General features: G+C 40.9%; 1 protein-coding gene across 7 annotated transcripts in view; it reads right to left on the reverse strand.

Annotated features, from left to right (window-relative positions):
* BTRC (beta-transducin repeat containing E3 ubiquitin protein ligase) overlaps nt 1-19,502 on the reverse strand; it is a 119,576-nt gene that overhangs the window by 35,598 nt on the left and 64,476 nt on the right. The window contains exon 1 of one of the 7 annotated variants that reach the window (XM_067300166.1): nt 7,560-7,597. The exons of the other annotated variants lie outside the window; for them this stretch is intronic. Within the exon in view, the coding sequence (XP_067156267.1) occupies nt 7,560-7,580 (21 nt within the window). The 5' untranslated portion in view covers nt 7,581-7,597. Of the gene's footprint in view, nt 1-7,559; nt 7,598-19,502 lie in introns of those variants that run through there. 7 annotated transcript variants of the gene reach the window in all.

The following is a 19,502-nucleotide window of genomic DNA, read 5'->3' on the forward strand; positions in this document are numbered from 1 at the left end:
ACAGTCCCAACAACAAGCAAACAGCTCTGACCATAATCTCTCTTCAGCAAGGCATATTTGGTTTCACATCTGAACAGAAGACTTCATCCCTATCAACTGATACTCCAACTGCAGTAGAACCTACAAGTCCGAGTCACAGAATATTAGAGACTCCTCTTTTGCTTGATGCCTAGCTGCCAACAATCTTTCAGAAAGATCTTCAAACTAGAGGAGGAAGGAAGCCTTACAATATTCCATCCCTAGAACAGACTTAATCAATGTGGAATTGTTTGAACATAACAACCCATAACAACAACCAGTAAAATGGGGCAGAACATAATTGCTAGCCCCACTTTGTCCTTCACCATCCCATGCAATGTTCAACTTTTCACTCAGAGATATGATTCCATTATTCCTTTTAGTGAGATTAACAGATGGTGAAAATAACTTCAGTCTACCTGTATTTTTCTTTGTACAAGTGCAGGGTGAGTTTTCCTTTTATCTTTCATCCCACTTCTGAGAGTAAGTTATACTCCTTTCATGTCAAGAATGGAATTAGTGTAGAATATATCATGTGAGAAATTTCTTCCATCCTCATGCACTAATGTATCCCATTGTAAATTTATCTAACAACTGCTAACCCTTTCTTTTAACTTCTGCTATAATAATTGGCTAAACATCTAAAAAACAATTACATGCTGAGTAAAGTAGCTTTTCCTTCCAACAGCTTTAAATATACTCTCTTTTAAATAACCTTAGGTCCTCTATTGTGATAACTATCCTCCTTTGTGAAAACAAGTATATGAGAATATTAGACCTTACTAATAATGCTATTTGTTAAACACCTCTATGAAACAATCACCTCTCACTTCTTTTCTTTATTTTCAGGCAATTCACAATAGCCTCTATTAAGTCTAGTATTAGCATACTTGAAAACACAGCATTTGCATCTCCTCATCTAGGAAGAGCAATTTGGGATCATGCCTGGAAAAAATATATGCAACTTTCTGACACACAATAAAATTAAACAGTAAGAGAATCCAACATTTCCTACCAGAGAGCAAGCCGAACAGATACACACTGCTCATAGCTTGTTCCTCTGATCAAGGGGTTAGAGCTCCCTCTAGCACTCTCAAAACAGAAAAGCCATAGATACTAAGCTGTGACTATCTGGTGCCATGCAAAGCACTTGGGTAGTGCTGCCTGTAATTTTTATTTGCTTTACTTTTTGCTGCCACATGAATAATTAAGAACGCATCCACTAGTTTATCTGAAATTCAGGAGAAACAAATGCCAGAAAAAAATTCTCTCTAAAAATAACTGATTAAAAACATTCAGATTGCTCTGATTAACCAATCTCTATGTTGAAATGTAATTCCAGATCAGCTGAGGGATTATCATGTCAGACATGCGTACAACACACAATGAAAAAAGAAAGTAAATTTCAATTTTCATGGCATAAGAAAGTTTTGCTATCCTCATTCTCCCATGCAGCTGCCAAACATCCCAATGTAGCTGACAGGTTGCCTACAGTTGTAGTTGTGAATTACGTGCTTCCATTTCAGCATTAAATATTGAGTAACTTAGCTTAAGTAAAACTCGGAAGGTGCAGCCCTGCTGAGTTCTGCACACTCTGCTGAAGAAAGAGAAACATCTCATGACTGAAAGAGTGGCAGACCTTTTTAATCATAGGTTATTACTTATTAATTCTTGATAAACTGAAAGCTGGCAGTACAACGTAAAAATTAGAAATGAAGATGGGAGCCAAGTCTCTCTGAGTTTTATTCCTAACTTTCCCACTATCTTCTGGAGTTGCCGTAGGCAAGGAACTCCATTTCAACAGTCTATCCATTAAATCGATGTATCCTAATACACATCACACAGAGACAAAGCAAGGCTTAATGCTGGTAAAGTCTTTGGAGGCTCCTGTATGAAAGGTCCTTGGTGAGGACAAGTAACAGCAAATGACACCATACCACACCACACAGAAGTGCAAACTTTCCCCTCAAGGGCTGGCAGACAGACTTGTCACTTAAGAACTAAATGAAAGCAGACAGACTTCTTAGGAATGGCATGGCCAAACTTCACCAATTTAAGAAAAGGCACCTGTACTAATCGTTTTAGCAGGTAGGTCTACAAAAAGCATTTAACCAGCCTTTAAAACCAGGGTCAAAATTCAAATGTGTAAAGAAAATATTTTACCTTGTTGAAGTTTTCTCAAACTGAGATGCTGCATCCTGAATACAGGTCTTAAAATCAGTACAGATGTGGAAACAACTAATACACTCCCTGAGCCTAATTGCCCTAGAGAGGGTGCACTTTAGTTAAGTTCCTTTACTTATCACAGCAATTTCAATATTTAACCATCAGGGGACTTCTGAACATTGCTTGTTTTTAGAAGTTGCAATTTTAATATTACTGCATGACGGAAAGAAGAAATACAATAGGACATGTCAGGCTAACCACAGTTACAGCTTTCTCTTCTCTGACAAGTCCAGTAAGAAAGACTAGGAGTAACTAGACCCGAGTAGATGACAGAAGCACCTTCCTCACGTAACCTGCCAATGTCCCTCTGTCTCTGCTGACAGCTGCCCTTGCCATTCTGGTCCTGAACTCTCTGTACCCAGTCCTGGTTCTGCACCCAAATCCTGACACGCAGACCTCCCTCACGTGGCACAGATGGCATCCAAGGCTGTTTCTTTTACCCCCTTAAGAGGACTTGGAGAAAGGTGCTGGCAACTACTTCTCTCTTTCTCCACACCTCTCACATGTGGCAAGAGAGGATTACAGTCAGTTATCTGAGCTGTTCAACATGAGTCAAAGGACATTGGAAGCGAAAGCAAGACAACCACAATTGCAATTCTGGCAATGCTTAGCTGCATGCTTCTTTGGATCGATAATGCAGTCCAACTGCTTTTCCCACCATCTACAAAAAATTGTGGCTCAGTTCTGAATCAGTAATGGGTAAGACAGAGGTTGGGCTGATACAGCTATAATGAGACATGGCATAAGCAATACTCCCCTACACCTGCATGCAAGAATACAGAATCTTGCTAGATCTCGGATCACTTCTATGTATTATGGCAAACTGCTTCCTAAATGAAGATGGGAGATGCATTGTAGCCTTTGTTTTTGCACCTTCGTTACTTCCAGATTGCATAACTCAGTGAGGTCCTTGGCACTATCTTAGGAAATAAAAGGGATGCAGCCAGTGCCAAATGTAGCTCTTCTCATGCAAACGCATTACATATTCCACCTGTTGGCTTCATTTCTGGATGCAGCGGGAGACTTAAGCTTTGAATTGTAAGGTAGAAGTCCTGTATACGTAAAACTTGGGAGAAGCAGATATCTAATAGTGGAGGTTATCTGGTACTAATGAATTCAATAAATTCTGAATTCAGTGTTGACCCTGCTTTGAGCTGGACCTCCTGATGTCCCTCCCACCTAAGTGATTCTGTGATTCTAACCTCATGTTCCCCAGGTCAAAGCTCATGCATGCGTCCCAGGCTTTTGGAGGGAGGAGCTGTTTAGGTTTTGACTGAAATCAGGTTACAGTTGTTTATGTTGATGTATTTATTTCACCTACTATAAGCAAAATCTGAAATTGTGCTTGAAAGATGCTTTCACAGAGACTTTTTTTTTAAAAAAGGTTCTCCCAATTCTGGGCTTCAGAAACCTTTGTTAATGTATTGTTCATTCTTTGAAGCAATCAAATACCAGATTCTTAAACAGTTGTGCAGATATATCTTCTCTTATTTTTTTTGCAAGTCTACAGCACGTACTACGCAAGGGACCTGCTTGGACACTCAATCTTGACTGTCAATTCTCTCCCTCCAACTATTTAATTTTTTTCAAAGACTGTTGATTTTCTAATATTCATGTGTTGTCTCAGCATCGTAGCTGGTGCTCTCAACGAACCATTAAATTCCAAACTCATTTATGACCTAAACCAATTTTAAAATTCAGGTCTCAAACAATAATGAATTGACTGCAACGCCTAATCATGTTCAGATTCTTCTAAAACAAACCTCAAAATATTCATCTTGCAATGCACCTAAGAACTGCCTGGGATTATAAATTATGATCCAGAATGGGGCTAACACATCTATATTAACGTGGCAGGAGAATGATCTGTTTTAACTCTGCAAACCACACAGTTTTGCAAAATCCAGGGACTTAAAACAATACATGCACATAACTGGTCTTATTAACAGTAAAAGTGGGGTAAGAAATATCAGTGCTGAAATATTGTAATCATCATGCATTCCAACTGCATTCTCAGTATCGGGCCATTGTTTTAAGGGTTTCACGTTGTGTTCTGAAGCAACAGGAAGATCTCAGACTTATGGAAATGAGAAGAAAGTTAAGTCTGAACCTGTGCACACAATTAGGACAGAGAGAACGATTCACAAATTCAGTGCATATTTCTCACATAAAAGTACGCTTGCCTGTTGTACGCAGAACTCAAGTCTGGCTGTGTATAGCATCCTTTCCATTCTCAGATTTCAAACTACTTCATGAGCTGAGTATGCAAGGACTACTTGCCTGTCCAGATTTACTATTATGATGAAACAAATAATTGCAGCTGCTTTACATAGTGCTTCCAGGTCTGTAAGAGCAATTACCAGGTATGCTCATTTTCAGTTATCGCCCAACAATAAGGTTCAGTGATCTATATAGTGAGCATTGCTGTCTATCTCCAAACTGCAGCCTGAACTAAGCCTGTCAGGCACATGCAACAAGGGACTGCCTGCCTTGTAGAAGTTATCCTGGCTATGAGCTTCCACAGGCAGACTAATTCAAATCTACTTCTATAAATTACGGATTGTGTTAAATATACATGAAGGAAAATATGGAACAGCTTCTTTTACTGCACAACATGAGTTATTTCCCATTCTAGGTTCCCTCCGAGAAAACTCAGAATTCTAAAATCTGCAATTAGTGACAGCGACTACTGATGAGATCTAATCCAGTCAAACAGTTGTATTTGCTGAGTTCTGCAAAGGGCAGAACAATGTTCCAGGAGAACGAAGGGACCAGAATAGCAGATAGTAACACAGAGAACCATGTAGTCATTTGCCCATGCTTCCTTTTCCTTTCAGAAGATCTGGATCGTGTCACTACCTTAATATGACAGTTAAACTACAAACTTTGTATTGGCCTGAAGAATTAGGTCTTTGGGCATACTTGAAAGTGAGTGTTACTAACTGCAGTACAGTTCAGGACAATAGTTAGGTAATGTGCAAGAGAAAGCAATCAGAAAAGCAAATGTAAATTAATTCCTCATGGAAAACAAACTTCCCAACCACAAATGCTCAAATGTCTTCACTGTTTCTCCTTCCTCATTTTTTAAACTTAGCCGTTCCCCAATGACCATTCATTTAGCCTAATAAAAAAGAAGACAAAGAGGATGTGACTGCTATCTATAAATACATGCGGATAAACACCAAAAAGGGAAGAGGTACTACTAAAACAAAAGGAAGACACGAGTATAAGAATCAATGGTACAATCTGGGCATGAATAAGCTAGGCTGGAAACTTGGGGAGGATTTCTAATCTTTAGAATAATCAGATTCTAGAATGATCTTCTGATGGAAACAGCAGGGGAAAAAATTGTCAAACCAACTTTTAACTAGTTGTAAGATGAAACTCAGTAAGTTCATTAAATGGATGAAGTAGTGCCTGAAAGAACAAGGGATTGGAACCAGTGCCCTGAGAGGTCCCAGTAGGTGGAATGATGCATACCTGGCAGTGTCCTGTTCTGCAAGAGGGCTTTCACCACCTTATAGCTCAGAGTGTAACTGAGAGGTCACAGATACAATCTGGTTGACTGGCAACTCACCAAACTGACTTTCAGCAAGTGAGAACATATATGAGTGTGGCCTCCACTCTATTAAACATACAAATGTAGGATTTCATTTCTCTATCATGGTTGATGGACAACTACTTCACCCAAAAAAGGTGTTGCTGATTTTCACTCTAGCATGTGCACAATCAGCTTGAGTGTACCTGAGATTTATCAAATGCACGACCCACACCCTTTCCATTAGGCACCGAGCTGCTGAGTTCCACAAAAGTTATTCATTCTGGTATGCCTTTATCCATTTGTCTCAGTTCCAGGAGATGCATATGTAACCTCTGATTGATCCCTGAGGCTGTATTCACTGTGTCTGCAGGTAGTTCAACAGGATGCCCCTCTTAGTCTCAGATGCATTTATAACAAACGCATCACATAGGAACAGAGAAGATGATCTATCTTCCTGTCTTCATTGTTTCCAGGTGAACTCCCATGGGATCTGGGGCAAAACTTTGAGCTGTTTGTTCAGGTGATGTTTGGATGGGAAGCACATGGACCTCAACTAAGCTAAGTTAGACGAAGATGGGAGCTGGCAGGTGGAAATACAAGTGACCTGAGAGTCCCAGATATGTAAGCACTTCTGCTGGGGGAGTACAGAGGAGTTATCTCAAGGTCACTTACCGCTGACTGGAAAGACAAGGCTGTGACCTGTGGGGTAGACAAGGCTGTGACCTGCTGGGTTAGTCAGCTGTAATGACTATGAACCCTATTGTCTCCAGGGACAACTGTCTATTGTCTCCATAATTAAAGAAAAGATACCTGGCTGATTTCAACACTGTTGTAGTCTTCTGCTCGCTTCTGCCTTTAATTGACCAGTTATCTGGGTACGGGTTGCCATGGATACCTTGCATCCCAACACGCACTTCTGAACAGACAGTTACCAGTTGGAGCCCACTACGGTTCTGAATCAATTTTTATGGCCAGCAGAACAGCAGAAAAACCATCCTGCCAGTTGACGGCCATCTACTTGGAGTGACAGAATGATGGAGGCAAGTGTCTGACCTCCAGACAGATTATTATGTTGAGCCACTTCAGGTCCTACACAAGATTAAGAGTTCTTTAATTTAGCATCAGGAAACACTAGAAGTACATCTGTCTCCACCTGAGAAGAGGATGTGAAGCCTGTGGATCTAGTCTTTCATATAAGAAGAGATTCTAATAGTCAGTACTTGATCCAAAGAAGTTACTACGGTGAAAGAAGTTATCACAGGGAAGGAGAAATGAAAGTAGAGACCAGGTTTGTAAATAAACTGAGGGAGAGACACCAAGTTCTCCAATGAAATCATGCTATTTCTCTAATGACCTTCCCCCCACCATCTTTTTGGCAATCTCAAGCACATGTGTTTTATTAGACATGATTGCAAGAAATGGGCCTGCAGGCTCAACAATGCTGCTCCCGTTTCCTGTCTGATAACTTATTCATGCAACCTGTAAGTTCACATCTTTTCAGCTTCACCTCCATGGACCTACAAGATGTACTTTGGGAGCCAGTGCTTTAACATATATGAACATTTGTGTTGTTTTCATTAGCATAGGTAAAATTTTGCAGTTTCTCTAAAGAAAAATTACACTCTGGAACAGTTTATAAATAAGCACCTGGCTTATTTATAAAACTTTAATAGTTAAACTTACAAAATGATTTCTCTTTAAATAAATATTCTCTTTATGTTTTTACCATATGTTTTACAAATGTTTTACATTTATAAAAGTTTAGTGTACTTACATTGAATAAATCAGATTCCATGTTGCATTACTTGAGAAAGAGAAAGTTACCACGTATCACATGTTGACTCATACTGTATATATGAAAAGCAGACAATTAAAATCATGTAAACAACTTAGCCTCTTCCAAACTTTAAAGTGCTTCAGCTACAAAAAGATACTACTATAATTTTCAAATGAGGAAGGGCTTGTGGAGAACAGTAATATTGATTATATAGTTGGAAAAATCATACAAAACCTTTTCAGTCTACTTTTTCAAACATTAAAGGATCTTCTAACTTAAATAGAGACTGAAAATGGTTGAACCCAATTTTGTTAAAAAAGAAAAAAGAAGAAGAAGAAATTTGAAAGATGTAGCTGGTGTCTGTGGACAGCAAGCAGAGAGTTCACTAGCTGTCATAGGGCAAAGAAACAGATAATTGAAATTTTTAAAATACGGAGAGTTTAGCTAGACATTGGAAAAATTCTAAAACATAGTAAAACCATACTCAGTTTTGGCTTCACAAACTGTATCCATAAAGGCTTTTGGTGTGCTGGACAAAACATATGATATTCTGGGAAGTGCATGGGTATAGGATCCATGGAGTCTGATGTTCTGCTTGGGGCCATTAGTTATCAGGGAAAGGCTGTGGGAACTTTTGCATTTTGTTACTTATTCACAGTCTGGTGTGTGTTTGGTTGATGGGTTGTTTGTTTCTAGCAATGAGTTTAGTGAGGCTGTCGGAGCTGTTTGAAAGCTACAGGGCAGGGGGAGAGAGAGAGAGAAGAGATCTGGGAAAATTTCTTCCAGTATAGACTCTAATTACTTAATGATTTTCTTTATTAGATCCAAACTGGGCTAGCATGTCAACTAGGAAGACATGATCGATAGGCAACTTTTTTGCCCTGCAGTAGTTTGTACAGGGCTTTTGGGTAGCTTATTCAAAGATGAAAGCTAGTTCTCTAGAGAGGAGTCCTCGCTGGGTAAGGATCTCTCTAGTTTGCTGAAGTCAATACTGCTGTACTCTCCTCCGAGCACGTACAACACTGTCTGAGAACCTGGCTGTACGTGAAAGCTTTTGTGGTGTGCTCAGATGGTCACTAGCTTTATAGAAGTGCGTATCTTGCTCTACGGGTTTCCTTTTTATGTCAGTTCTGTTCAGATAGCTACATTCATAGGAGGAGTATCTTAGAGAATCTGATGAAGAGGTGATGGTTATTGAAGCTGTGATGAAAATCAGTGGGAGTCCGGAAAGCAAGCACATACCTCTGTGAAAGGAAAGATGAACTTGCAGTTAAAGCAGGAGACTAAGTGTCAGTAGAGCTAGGGAACAACTTTTACTCCTCACTCTGCTCAGATTTCTGTCTGATCATGGCTAAGCTGCCCCCCGTCCCCTTTCCTGAGAAACTATACAGCTACTTCACAGGGCTTTGCAAGGTTGCATTAATGCTCCCTAAGCCATCTGAGCTTCAGGCAGAAGACAGTAAGCAGTAGGACTCTATACACAATTCTGGTCTTAAAATACAGTAGAGAAAGCCTTCAGAGTGACTGGGCAAAAGGTGAAGCAGGACATCCCAGAGGATGACTTCTTCCTGAGCTTGCTGGGGACTGAGAGCATCCTCTGTTCTCAAAGCAGCACGCAAACTGAAGGGACAGAATGGACCGAGCGTGTGGGGGTGGCAAGAGAGAGAGGCAGGAAAATGACACTGAGAAAATGTAAAATGTAGAGAATTAAGTATGAAAAATATCAACAATTTTCAAATAAAATTAACAGAAAACAAGATGTAAAATCAACCGAGAACATCTAACACTGATAAAATCAGCCAGCTGCAAAATCCAACTGGGAGCCAGAGAAACAAAAGTCTATTAGGCTAAAAAAGAATTAAGATTTGCTGTATGTTCATTTTAACATATATGTAAACATTAACAATCCTTAGGCTGCCTATTAATTCACACGTGGCATACTTACACTATTTATGATATTATACCCCATGCTGGGACATCCCATTACAGAGTCACAGTAGCGGCTCCATACTTAAGGTGCCGGGAGTCTGTGAATTCTATGATACGCTGCCTCTTCCCTGTTATTCTTTTGCAATAAGATTACTTTCGGGCAGGAATTTGCCAGTTAGTCTCATCCCGCAAGGGAATCTCTTTGGGAACCGACAAACTGATTTAAGCAGCAGCGGAATAATTTACTAGGTTTTGAGTTTTATTAAAAAAGAAAAAAAGCTTTGCCATCTTTTGGTGTCTTAAGCAACAACAACAACAAAAACGGCTGGCTTAGAAAGGGTCCAGCTCTTCCCTAGGCATTCCCCTTGCCTCCTGTACGGATCGTATTTGACTGCAAATCTGACTGCAAACGTTCTTTAACTTCTTGGGGGGGCTGGTGTCCCAAGACGCAGCTCTAATTCAGCCTTTTTAAAATGCAGGCAGACTGGGTGGGAGAGAGAGGGGGGCTAGAGGAACAGAACCCACATCAACATTGGGTGTATATAAACAAAAATACTGCTCAAGTACCAAACACGCTTCAACTGACACTTTTCCAGATCCCCAGAGTCTAATGAGGGAATGTTAAGCAGCATTATCCCGTTTTAGAGATAGAAGAACTGAGACGGAAAAGCAGAATATGACAAAGACAAAAGGTGTCTCAAAATCTGGAGCCATAATTCCTATCTAATACGCCTCCTGTGGGGCCTTGCTGCTTACTATAAATAAACTATTTCATACCTGGATTTCAGCCGTAAGAGTAACTTTTGAACTCCTCCACAAAAAGGGAGGCTGAGAGTCCACCCCTCGCCCCAAGAAACACTGGAAGGATTAATTAAGGTTTGTGAAGCACTCAAACTACAGGGAAACCCCCAAGAGGAAGTTCATATTTCCATATTCTGACCAGGGCTTGAAAGGCATGCAATAAATACAGCCCGGGGCCCAGAACAAACAGCAAGAATAAAATAAAATATTGAACAGCTGTCCCTTAAGTGAATACTGTTCATCCCACACACCAAACTTTATTTCTGCCTCAGCCTGGAGGGAGGGAGGGAAATCAGACTGAAGCCAAAATAAAATTTTACCACAAAGGGTTAAATAGTAGCAAAGTTATAAACAACTGGAACAGTTTCTCATATTGGAAAATAGTAGACAACCTTAACAGGCAGAACTGCAAGTCCCACTACCAGTTACATCACAAATACAGTTGGTTTAAGTAATACTAACGCCCTGTGGTTTATCAGGTTAATTTTTTGCAGGGATGTGTTTTAAGCTATAAAAACTACCTGGAAATCACCAAACTCACAACCCCCCCACCCCCATTTTTTAAACAGGAGGGGGGAGGGAAAATGTAACATTATTGCTACGAAGTAACAAAGTTCAAAATACTATTGTAACCACCAACGGTGAGATCTGGCTAGAATTTAAAAAAAAAACAGAAAGAAAAGCAAAAAAAAGCCCAGCTTACCCCCACAAATCTTGCCTTCCAGCACGTCTGATTTATTGCTACCCACCTAAAAGCAAGCGATACCCAATTCACTAATGGGTGAGTGCTTACAGTAGAGCAACACGAACAGCCTGTACAGTTAGCTGTGCATAGCACGCCAGTTTTCTGGTGTCTCTTGCATACTCAAAATATTTCACTTGTTTTTTCTGTATCAGAAAGTGGGATACCTAGAAGCAAAAAGAGCCTGCATAAGTGTCCTGATTAGAAAAACGAAAAAAAAAAACGTGTAGACACCGCAAGCAGAAGGACCGAGCCTTGCTCTTCAACCATTAGCACTTCTTTGGAAATTACAGGGAAGGAGAAAAGTTATGCCTGAAAAACACGATGCATATGTCAAGAAAGAACAGGAACTGTGTTAATATGGAAGCAGCTCGATTCCTCCGCACTGCAGACATTAGTACTATTTCATAATATTTCTTCTTTTCCTTCCCAGCAATCACTCCCTAATACCATTCTTTTTCCAGCATTACTGTTTTCCCCTTTACAAAAATATCTATTTTTTCTAAGACTGATGCTCAGATTTGACAGTCATTAATTCTAATTTTTATTTTTAGGGTGCACTTGAGAAAAGCTGCTATTTTATCAATCCTCTAGGAAAAAAAAAATCAAGTTAATCTCAGCAAATACAGAAGCTGAATCTTTCAAATTATAATTTCTTGCTAGTAAGTGAATAAACTGAAAATGTTGGTGCAAAAAAACACAGACAAAAAAAAACAAAAAACAAAAAAGGCGTATCAGGAAATGAATGCAGTATCTGATCTCTTTTTTGCTGCTTAAAGACACATGGCATGCATAGTATTTTTAACTGAGGAGTCTCATTTCAAATATACGCCAAGGAATCTTATTTCAAACATATACTAAATAAGGCGGGGAGTTATAAAACAGGCAGTCCCTTACTCTAATTTTATCCGTCTCCCTCCTCTTCTTTCCTTGATGCAGTGAAACTTTAAATCCAGCACCAGACCCTGCCTCTCTCCCTTCTCTTTTTTTCTTTTCTTTTTTTTTTTAAACAGTGATCAACATTTTCCTAAATGACCCCCGAAAGGACCTGCTTCTAAACTACTCATTAGTAACAGCCACGTTTGCAATATTAACCTGGATGCGGCTGTTTATTAAGATCTTTTAAGGGGTTTCGAATGAAGACACACTGCCGGTGTACAGGGAGCACAGAAGGGGTAATTTAAAACCCATGTTTTTTCCTCCCCCTCGCAGAAAACATGCCCAGCATTGTGCAGCTGCGCTGCCAGCTCCAGCGCTGCCTCCGTCTCCGCTCTCGCTAATTAAAAGGTTGATCACAGAACAATGCTCTTCTCATTAATTTGCCCTTTCTGATTGGGCAGGATTCCCGCTCGCTCCGCCTGATCTTTTCCACGCTGCTGAAGTTAATGTGACAGGAGCCCGAAGATGGATTACCCGCTGCCATATTGCCCATCACCTCCAATCAGGAGCTATCCGGGTAAACTGATTGTTCTAATTTGCTCTCATTATTTTTACAATATCAGGAGAAAATAACGCACACAGCTCACTGTCAAAGCCACGAAAATCAGCCATTAGTTAAACCCCGACACTCAGTGGCTTTATTAGAGGCACTGCAGCTTATTGATGCAGCTTGTGTAAACTAAGATAATACCTGCCCTGCTTAAACGTGCTTTTTTTGTACATATTTAGGCGGAAAGAAAATATTTATTAGGCTACTTTTGGCACCGCTCGCTGTCTCAGCCTGGTATCCCGACACGCCGGCGGACAATGAAGATTAAGAACAATGGAGGCTTGAGCTCCCCATAAAGCATGGCAAAATACGCAGCCTTACCCACACAGAAGCCCGCCTGCACATCTCGGCTACTATTTTACAGTTTAAATAAAACCCAGCTCATTGCTAAGGCTCCAGGTGAATACGTAAACACGTCCTAAAATCATGCCAACTGCTGCGCTAACGTAAAGACAAACGTGTTGTGGCCAGAATTACGCGGGCTGTACGCGCAAGGTCAACGGTTTGGTTTGGGGTTTTGGTTTTTTTTGCAAAGCGAAAGAGCTCACGTAGCCCAGCATCAAAACCCGGGCATCGAGAGCAGGAGTTTCAAACGCTGAGAGAAACTGTTTCATGCAGCTGGGCGCTGCTTTTCCCCTCCGAGAAAGCATTGTGCTGCTGCGCCTTGGGAACGAGTCAGAGCAGAAATGTCATTCCACATTGAAGCTTCCCAGGATTCCCCGGCTAGGAAATGAATAAAGTATTGTTAGCGGGATGAAGTCAGGCATTTTTACACTAGAGCAGTCCTAAGGACTCCATTTAAAATCCCGGACCTCTGGAAGTCTCTACGCTGTATATAAAGGGAGCTGCATTATTTTGGCTGCTGCCTATCTGCATTTTAGCAGAGGGAAATGCTAAATAGAAGGATTAACAGAAATATGATATCTTGAATCTTGCTACACATAAACCCTAATCTGGTGTCTACGACGCTGTAACTTGCAATGTGCTCCGAGAGTGACAGGCAGAGCACAGCAGACTGATTTTACTTTTAAATAATATCTAAATTAGATTAGTTCTTTGTGTAGATCTGCATGAACCAGAGGGGACATTCATCATTGTGCCAAAAAAGTTAAATTCGCTGGGGTACGCTCAAAGTGAATGGTTCTAGACCTACGTTTTATCTCTCAGACACATCATCAAGATGCTGTGCCAATATGCACGAAGCCAGCTAGGAGCTGCAAGAAAGACAACGGGAGAGTAACTGGATACCAGAAAAGGTTTAATTTTTCCCTTTGTAGATTATGAATTGCTTGGGACAGGATCTGGGGGCTTCTCTATCCTGTACAGCATGGAGCATCCCTTTCAACACTTGAGCTCCTTTTTTAATATTTAAACGGATTAAACATAAGGAAGTGTATTCTTCTCCCTCCCCCTCCAAAACAGATGTAATTCGAGTTCCCCTTCCTCCCCCTGCTGTAATTTAAAACACTGTAGTTTTCATTACTGCTTTTTTTTAATATTTTTAAATCCTCGACAGCTAGAGTTTTGTGAATTGGGGTTGATTTTCCCTTCCTCCCAGAAAAGCCACCTCCCAGCTTTGTTTGCTGTTTCTTTTGACCCTTCCTAATGGTTTTCTCTTGGAGGGGCGTGCCATGCTTTTCTCCTTAAAATTCCTGCACTGAAAGACTGCACCACACCACACTCCACAAAACGTGCTGATGGCACAAATTACAAGCCCCCAGCCGAACACTCCAGCCCCCACCATTCGGGCAGATTTATGTGGGCTCTTGCCGACGTTATTACAAGTCAGAGTTTATTGGGAAATTGTTACATTATGCGGAGTGTCTAACAAATTGCTTATGCTGCTATAATTGGATTACAACAGCCGCTTGCTCCCACCGGTAAGATTAGGCAAGTAGGACTCCTGCCGATCTCTGAGCGTTAGCAGTAATTTTATTTGCCTTGCCTCTCTCTTTCCTAACAACATGCCTCTTTCCCTGCCAGCTGTCTGCTGAAAAGGCACAGGCTTGTTCCTTGGCCCTAACAATGCAATTACAGCCCTGCAGATCGCACTGTTTGTGCATTAAGTACAGAGCCAAAACGAGGCGAATTGATCGTTTGACTTTTGGAGGAGCCATGTGATCTCTGCGTGCCGGTGATCCGGCATGCATCGGTGGGCAATGCTGCAGTACATGCCTGATGATGAACTTGCTTCATCCTATTTCCCCTCCCCAGCCCGCTCCGAACAGTAAAGACGGTGGAACTTCCCCCATATCAATCTCGATCGGGCTACAAAAATGGGCTCATTTTTATGAGCTCCCTTGCTAGCCTAAACTCAGAACTCATTTTGCCTTCTGAAATGTGACACTTGGCCATGCCAATGGCATCCCTGCAGTGGGCGACAGTATGAAATGATTATTCCAGCATTTCACGCCAGAAGCCTTAATGCAAGAATTTGTCATGTTTTTCAAATAACTTCTTCTTTCAGTTCTTGCATTTGAAAAATCTGAAAATGTATCTATTCGATGCCATGACGATGGTATTTGCATTCTCTATCATCTCTGGGGGTGCTGCCACTGCAGGCGACCACCTGGGAAGCGACACTTCTTATACATTGTCTACCACTAAAACCATCAATGATTTACATTACAAACTATTTTACATTTCCATCATGACAGATCCCAGAGTACTTTAAAAGTGCAAGCCCAGTTTCATAACTCTTACCCTGGTGAACAGTCCTGGGGAGTTTAATGTGACAGTGCCTTGAATGAAGACCTCAGGACTGCAATCCTTTATGCAGACTATCAGCAAAACACAGCAAACACTTGGGGTGCAATTACAGCATGTGACGCTACACTGCAATACATGTGCAGGGGAATTTTGATTAAGGGTGCCAGGTCAAGTTCTAATTCTCAAAAGATTTCCATTATATTTTCATTATCTGTACACTGACAGGATCACAAGATAATTCCGGCTGGAAGGGACCTCAGGAGGTCACAAGTCCAACCTCCTGCTCGAAGCAGGGTCAGCTTTGAGGTCAGACCAGGTTGCTCAGGGCTTCATCCAGTCTGGTCCTGAAAACCACCAAGGATGGAGACTGCACAACCTCCCTGGGCAACCTGTTCCAGCTGACTGTCCTCATCACAAAAAAGTTTTCCCTGGTGTTCAGTCCAACCTGAGGGGGAGTTTCCAAGATCTCTGTGGGAGCCTCTCCAAGGTTTACTGAACTCAGCTTCGCAGGTCATGCAATTTGGTTTCTCAAGATCCCAAAGTCAGTGCTTCAGAAAGTAAAAGCATCTCCACCCAGCTGACTGAACTCTGGAATTATTTTTCATATCAAGACTGAGGCAAGAGAGCAAAAAGATCTCCTCACTTCCCCACATGACCATCCTTATTGCAGAGCTGTAAGAATTCATCTCTGGAATACTCTTAGGGACCCTCAGCTATAAAGCAATTTATGAGAGCTAAGGATTAAATTAATATTTCTTCAATGTTTCTTTTACACTTAAAAAAGCAAGTGTAATTCTTTTTTAATTTGTGGCTTCACTGACACACAAAATGATGCTGGGCGGTAAGAGAAGCAGAAAAAACAACTACTTCACAGTGTTTGCATAACCGAAGACTAAAGAAGCCTGTTTACGTGTAGTTTAACACTCAAAAGAAACTCTGAACAGCTGAAATGCCTTATAAATAGCTCAGACCCAGAGGAAGTGCAAACGTCTGCATTGTGAATTGTAGATCTTAATTACAGACAATGGCTGGTACAGCAAGTAGCACGGAAAAAAAAGTGAAACAGTTGCACTGTTCATGGTTGGCAATAATTCTTCAGGAAAATATTTACTATCAATCAGTTATGAGAAAAGGGACTCTGCGCTCATAAAACAGCACGTTGCTTCTCATACCAGGACCATTTTGCTTCAGCATAATCTGAATTTAAACAGCTTGTTTCCTGCGGATATAATTTTGGAAATAAATAAAACAAGTCTATCAAAATCTGGAGAATGTGTATGGTGGGGTGGAGTGGGGGGAAGCAGGAATATCACATTTCTTCTTCAGTTATTTGCAAAGAGATTATTAGAGATGGGGGGGGGAGCTAAAGCATAAAGATTGTCTTGAACCAAAAAATAAATAAATAAAAATGAAATTCACAATTAAGATAAAAATAGACATATTGCTATGGAAGGAAGATCACTATTAGGTCAAAGCTTTTACATAAACCTCTGATTCTGTTTTCTGCTTGAGTTGTCTAAATATTGAGAATTCTGTGCTGCACTCATAGTTCCAAAGCATCTTATGAACATTAACTAATCCTCAGCAATGTCCCTGTAATATAAGCCATTCGCATTACCCTCATTTTACAGAGAATACCCAGAACAGAATGGTAGAGTGTCATGCTTAAATCCCCCTCAGCCAATGGCAGAGGCGGCATTTATTCGGTTTACAATTCCTTTCCACCCAAATAATGTTCCCAATAACTGGAGTCCCAGAGAAACGCATATCCAACATACAAAAGGAAACACTACTACCAAGACCTTCGGAACTGGAAGCACATCAGCTGACACCTCCTCTCCATCGTTACACAGAAGCTTAATACTAAAAATTAAGATATGGAGGAATATGCTTTCTAAGTAAAACAGTTGAAGGAAAATCAGCAAACAGAATGTAGTTACTCGAACAATATTCCTCTAGGATTAAATTGCTCTAATTCCAATCTCAAAGCACTGGAAAGACTTGAAAACAGCAGAAAGCTGCGTGTTATTTGAAGATATACCAACTCAGTGGTATATCACAGCAGAGCTCTGAGCTGGTTGTGATGTTCATGCAATGTAAATGCAGGGACACTCTCACGAAAGAGGAGCCATCAATCTGTGACATAAAAGGACTTGAGAGCACAAGAGGGACACTTCAGCTCAATTTGTCCTACTGCCAACTGGAACATGCAGCATGGAACCCTAAATGTTTGCTTTTTAAAGAGTACTTGTGGTTTCTCCTTTGAATTCATATAAAAATTCTAAGCTCGATATGTGATTACTATGCAAACTATTTTTATTTGAAAAATGCTGAAGGAGCAGTGATGCAGAAAGAACTCACAAAGGAAGGGAGATTTCAATTACTAACAACTTCCACCACTCCCTGCTTTAGTTGAATCATCCTTGAATGTAGAAAGTACAGACATAGCTAAATAATACCATGCATCCTTGAAAGAAAACCTCTCATAGCATGCTTGAAGTGCCAAGCCTTGTCATGCGTTTCCAGAACCGAGCAGAACATAGCTCTGTCCCCCTGCATGCTACAAACAGGATGCTGAGCAGGCAGAATATTACTGTGTGCTTAAGCAGGACTTTTTTATCCAAGGATCTCAAAAGCATCATACAGTTAATTTTCACAGCATTCCTGCATGGATAGTGTTGTTCAGCTCCCTTTTAAAGAGGAGCAAGAAGAGCCATCATGGCCACAGAGCATAGAATCACAACTCTAGAAATGAAGGGTATGAACCCTTTATAGATTCCTAGCTCAATAGTGTAACCACTACAGTATACAAATTTAAAAATATGATGAGCAGCAATCAAAGAAGATTCCCTGGAAGACACAACACACTTCATATAAAAACCCTGAGAACTCCTTCCGAGATAAATACCTTATCAAGAAATAAGAAAATAATACATGGCTTTGCGAAATAAGTTTTCCCATCACAAGAGTAAATTTAGGAGTGCAAACACAGGGCAGTGGCTTTGCTGGGACCTTAAAAAGGAGAACCAGCAATCATACATGGGTAGGAAAGAATGGCCTGAAACAGAAGTCTGATATTTCAAGGGTGGTGTGCCGGACACTATTTTTCTTCCTCCAGTTTCTGAGTTCAGAACCCAGCAGAAGCCTGGGCACGCTGTACGCCATCTAGAACGTGTCTTTGCGCTGCCTTTGCCAGGCGCGCTGCAGGTTGCCTGTCCCCAGCATACAGAGGGAAGGTTTTCATGTGCAAAATGAAACTGAGAACACTTCTTTATATGGCAGATACAGACGAACTGGAACAGATTGCAGGAGTTCCTAAAAAATAAAGACTTGTCTAATGAATACAGAAAATGTGTACTGTCTGTAGAAATTTGTGAGGTCAGCTACACACCAGCCTCTTGCTGGAAAAGAGCACTTTGAATCAAGAGAACATTTCTGTAAACCAGGGAAGCACAAAACCTAACAGATTACAGCTTAACAGCAAAACTCAAGCCTAATACAGCCCATGTTATGCAAGGGTGAAAAGATAAGACCGCTCTTTGAAATCAGGAACACATATAATCCATCCAAGCAAAGACTCAGCCAAGGAGTATCCCTCACTGAACAGCAGACAAAAAGTGTGAAGGTCACCACAGAACCGAAGTGGCCCTGGACGCAGAACGGGAGAGAAACCTGTTTGCACACCAAGGAGCATCACAAGAGTCCTAGTGACATACCAGATGTCAGGGGATTTTTAACTATGCCCCTTCTCTAATTGAGGATGAAGCACACACCAACACCATTATCTGGCCCGAAGATACTGGCTTACAAAATATGGAGCAAACAATAGGAACAGATGCTCATTTGGCCAGATTTCAGTAAGCCTCATTAAAACCAAACACCCTGTCCTTGGAGCTCAGGTTCATGCTACATTTCTACCTTATTTAAGCGCATAGCACCAATTCCTGAGAAAGCCATCCACTTGTGGTTGCACACCAGTAGCATCATGAAAGAAACCCTCTCAGACATTTTGTGGTTTGCAAAGGGACAAACAGGAGGATTTTATACGTGTGTGTGTGTGTGTGTGTGCACGCGCGTGTGTAAAAAACTAGAAAATGCACCTCCTTTTTAAAAGCATTAGGCTGAACATATATCACACTTGTTGAAAACTCAAAGGCAATAGGTGAAAAAATACCAAAAGATCGATGGAAAGACTGCTGAGAATGAAAGAGAACTGATGCTACCAATCACACAGGTGACGTGTGCCAAAATATATAATCCCTCCTCTTCG

Source organism: Apteryx mantelli, chromosome 7 (assembly GCF_036417845.1).
Source record: "Apteryx mantelli isolate bAptMan1 chromosome 7, bAptMan1.hap1, whole genome shotgun sequence".
Classification (NCBI taxonomy): Eukaryota; Metazoa; Chordata; class Aves; order Apterygiformes; family Apterygidae; genus Apteryx; species Apteryx mantelli.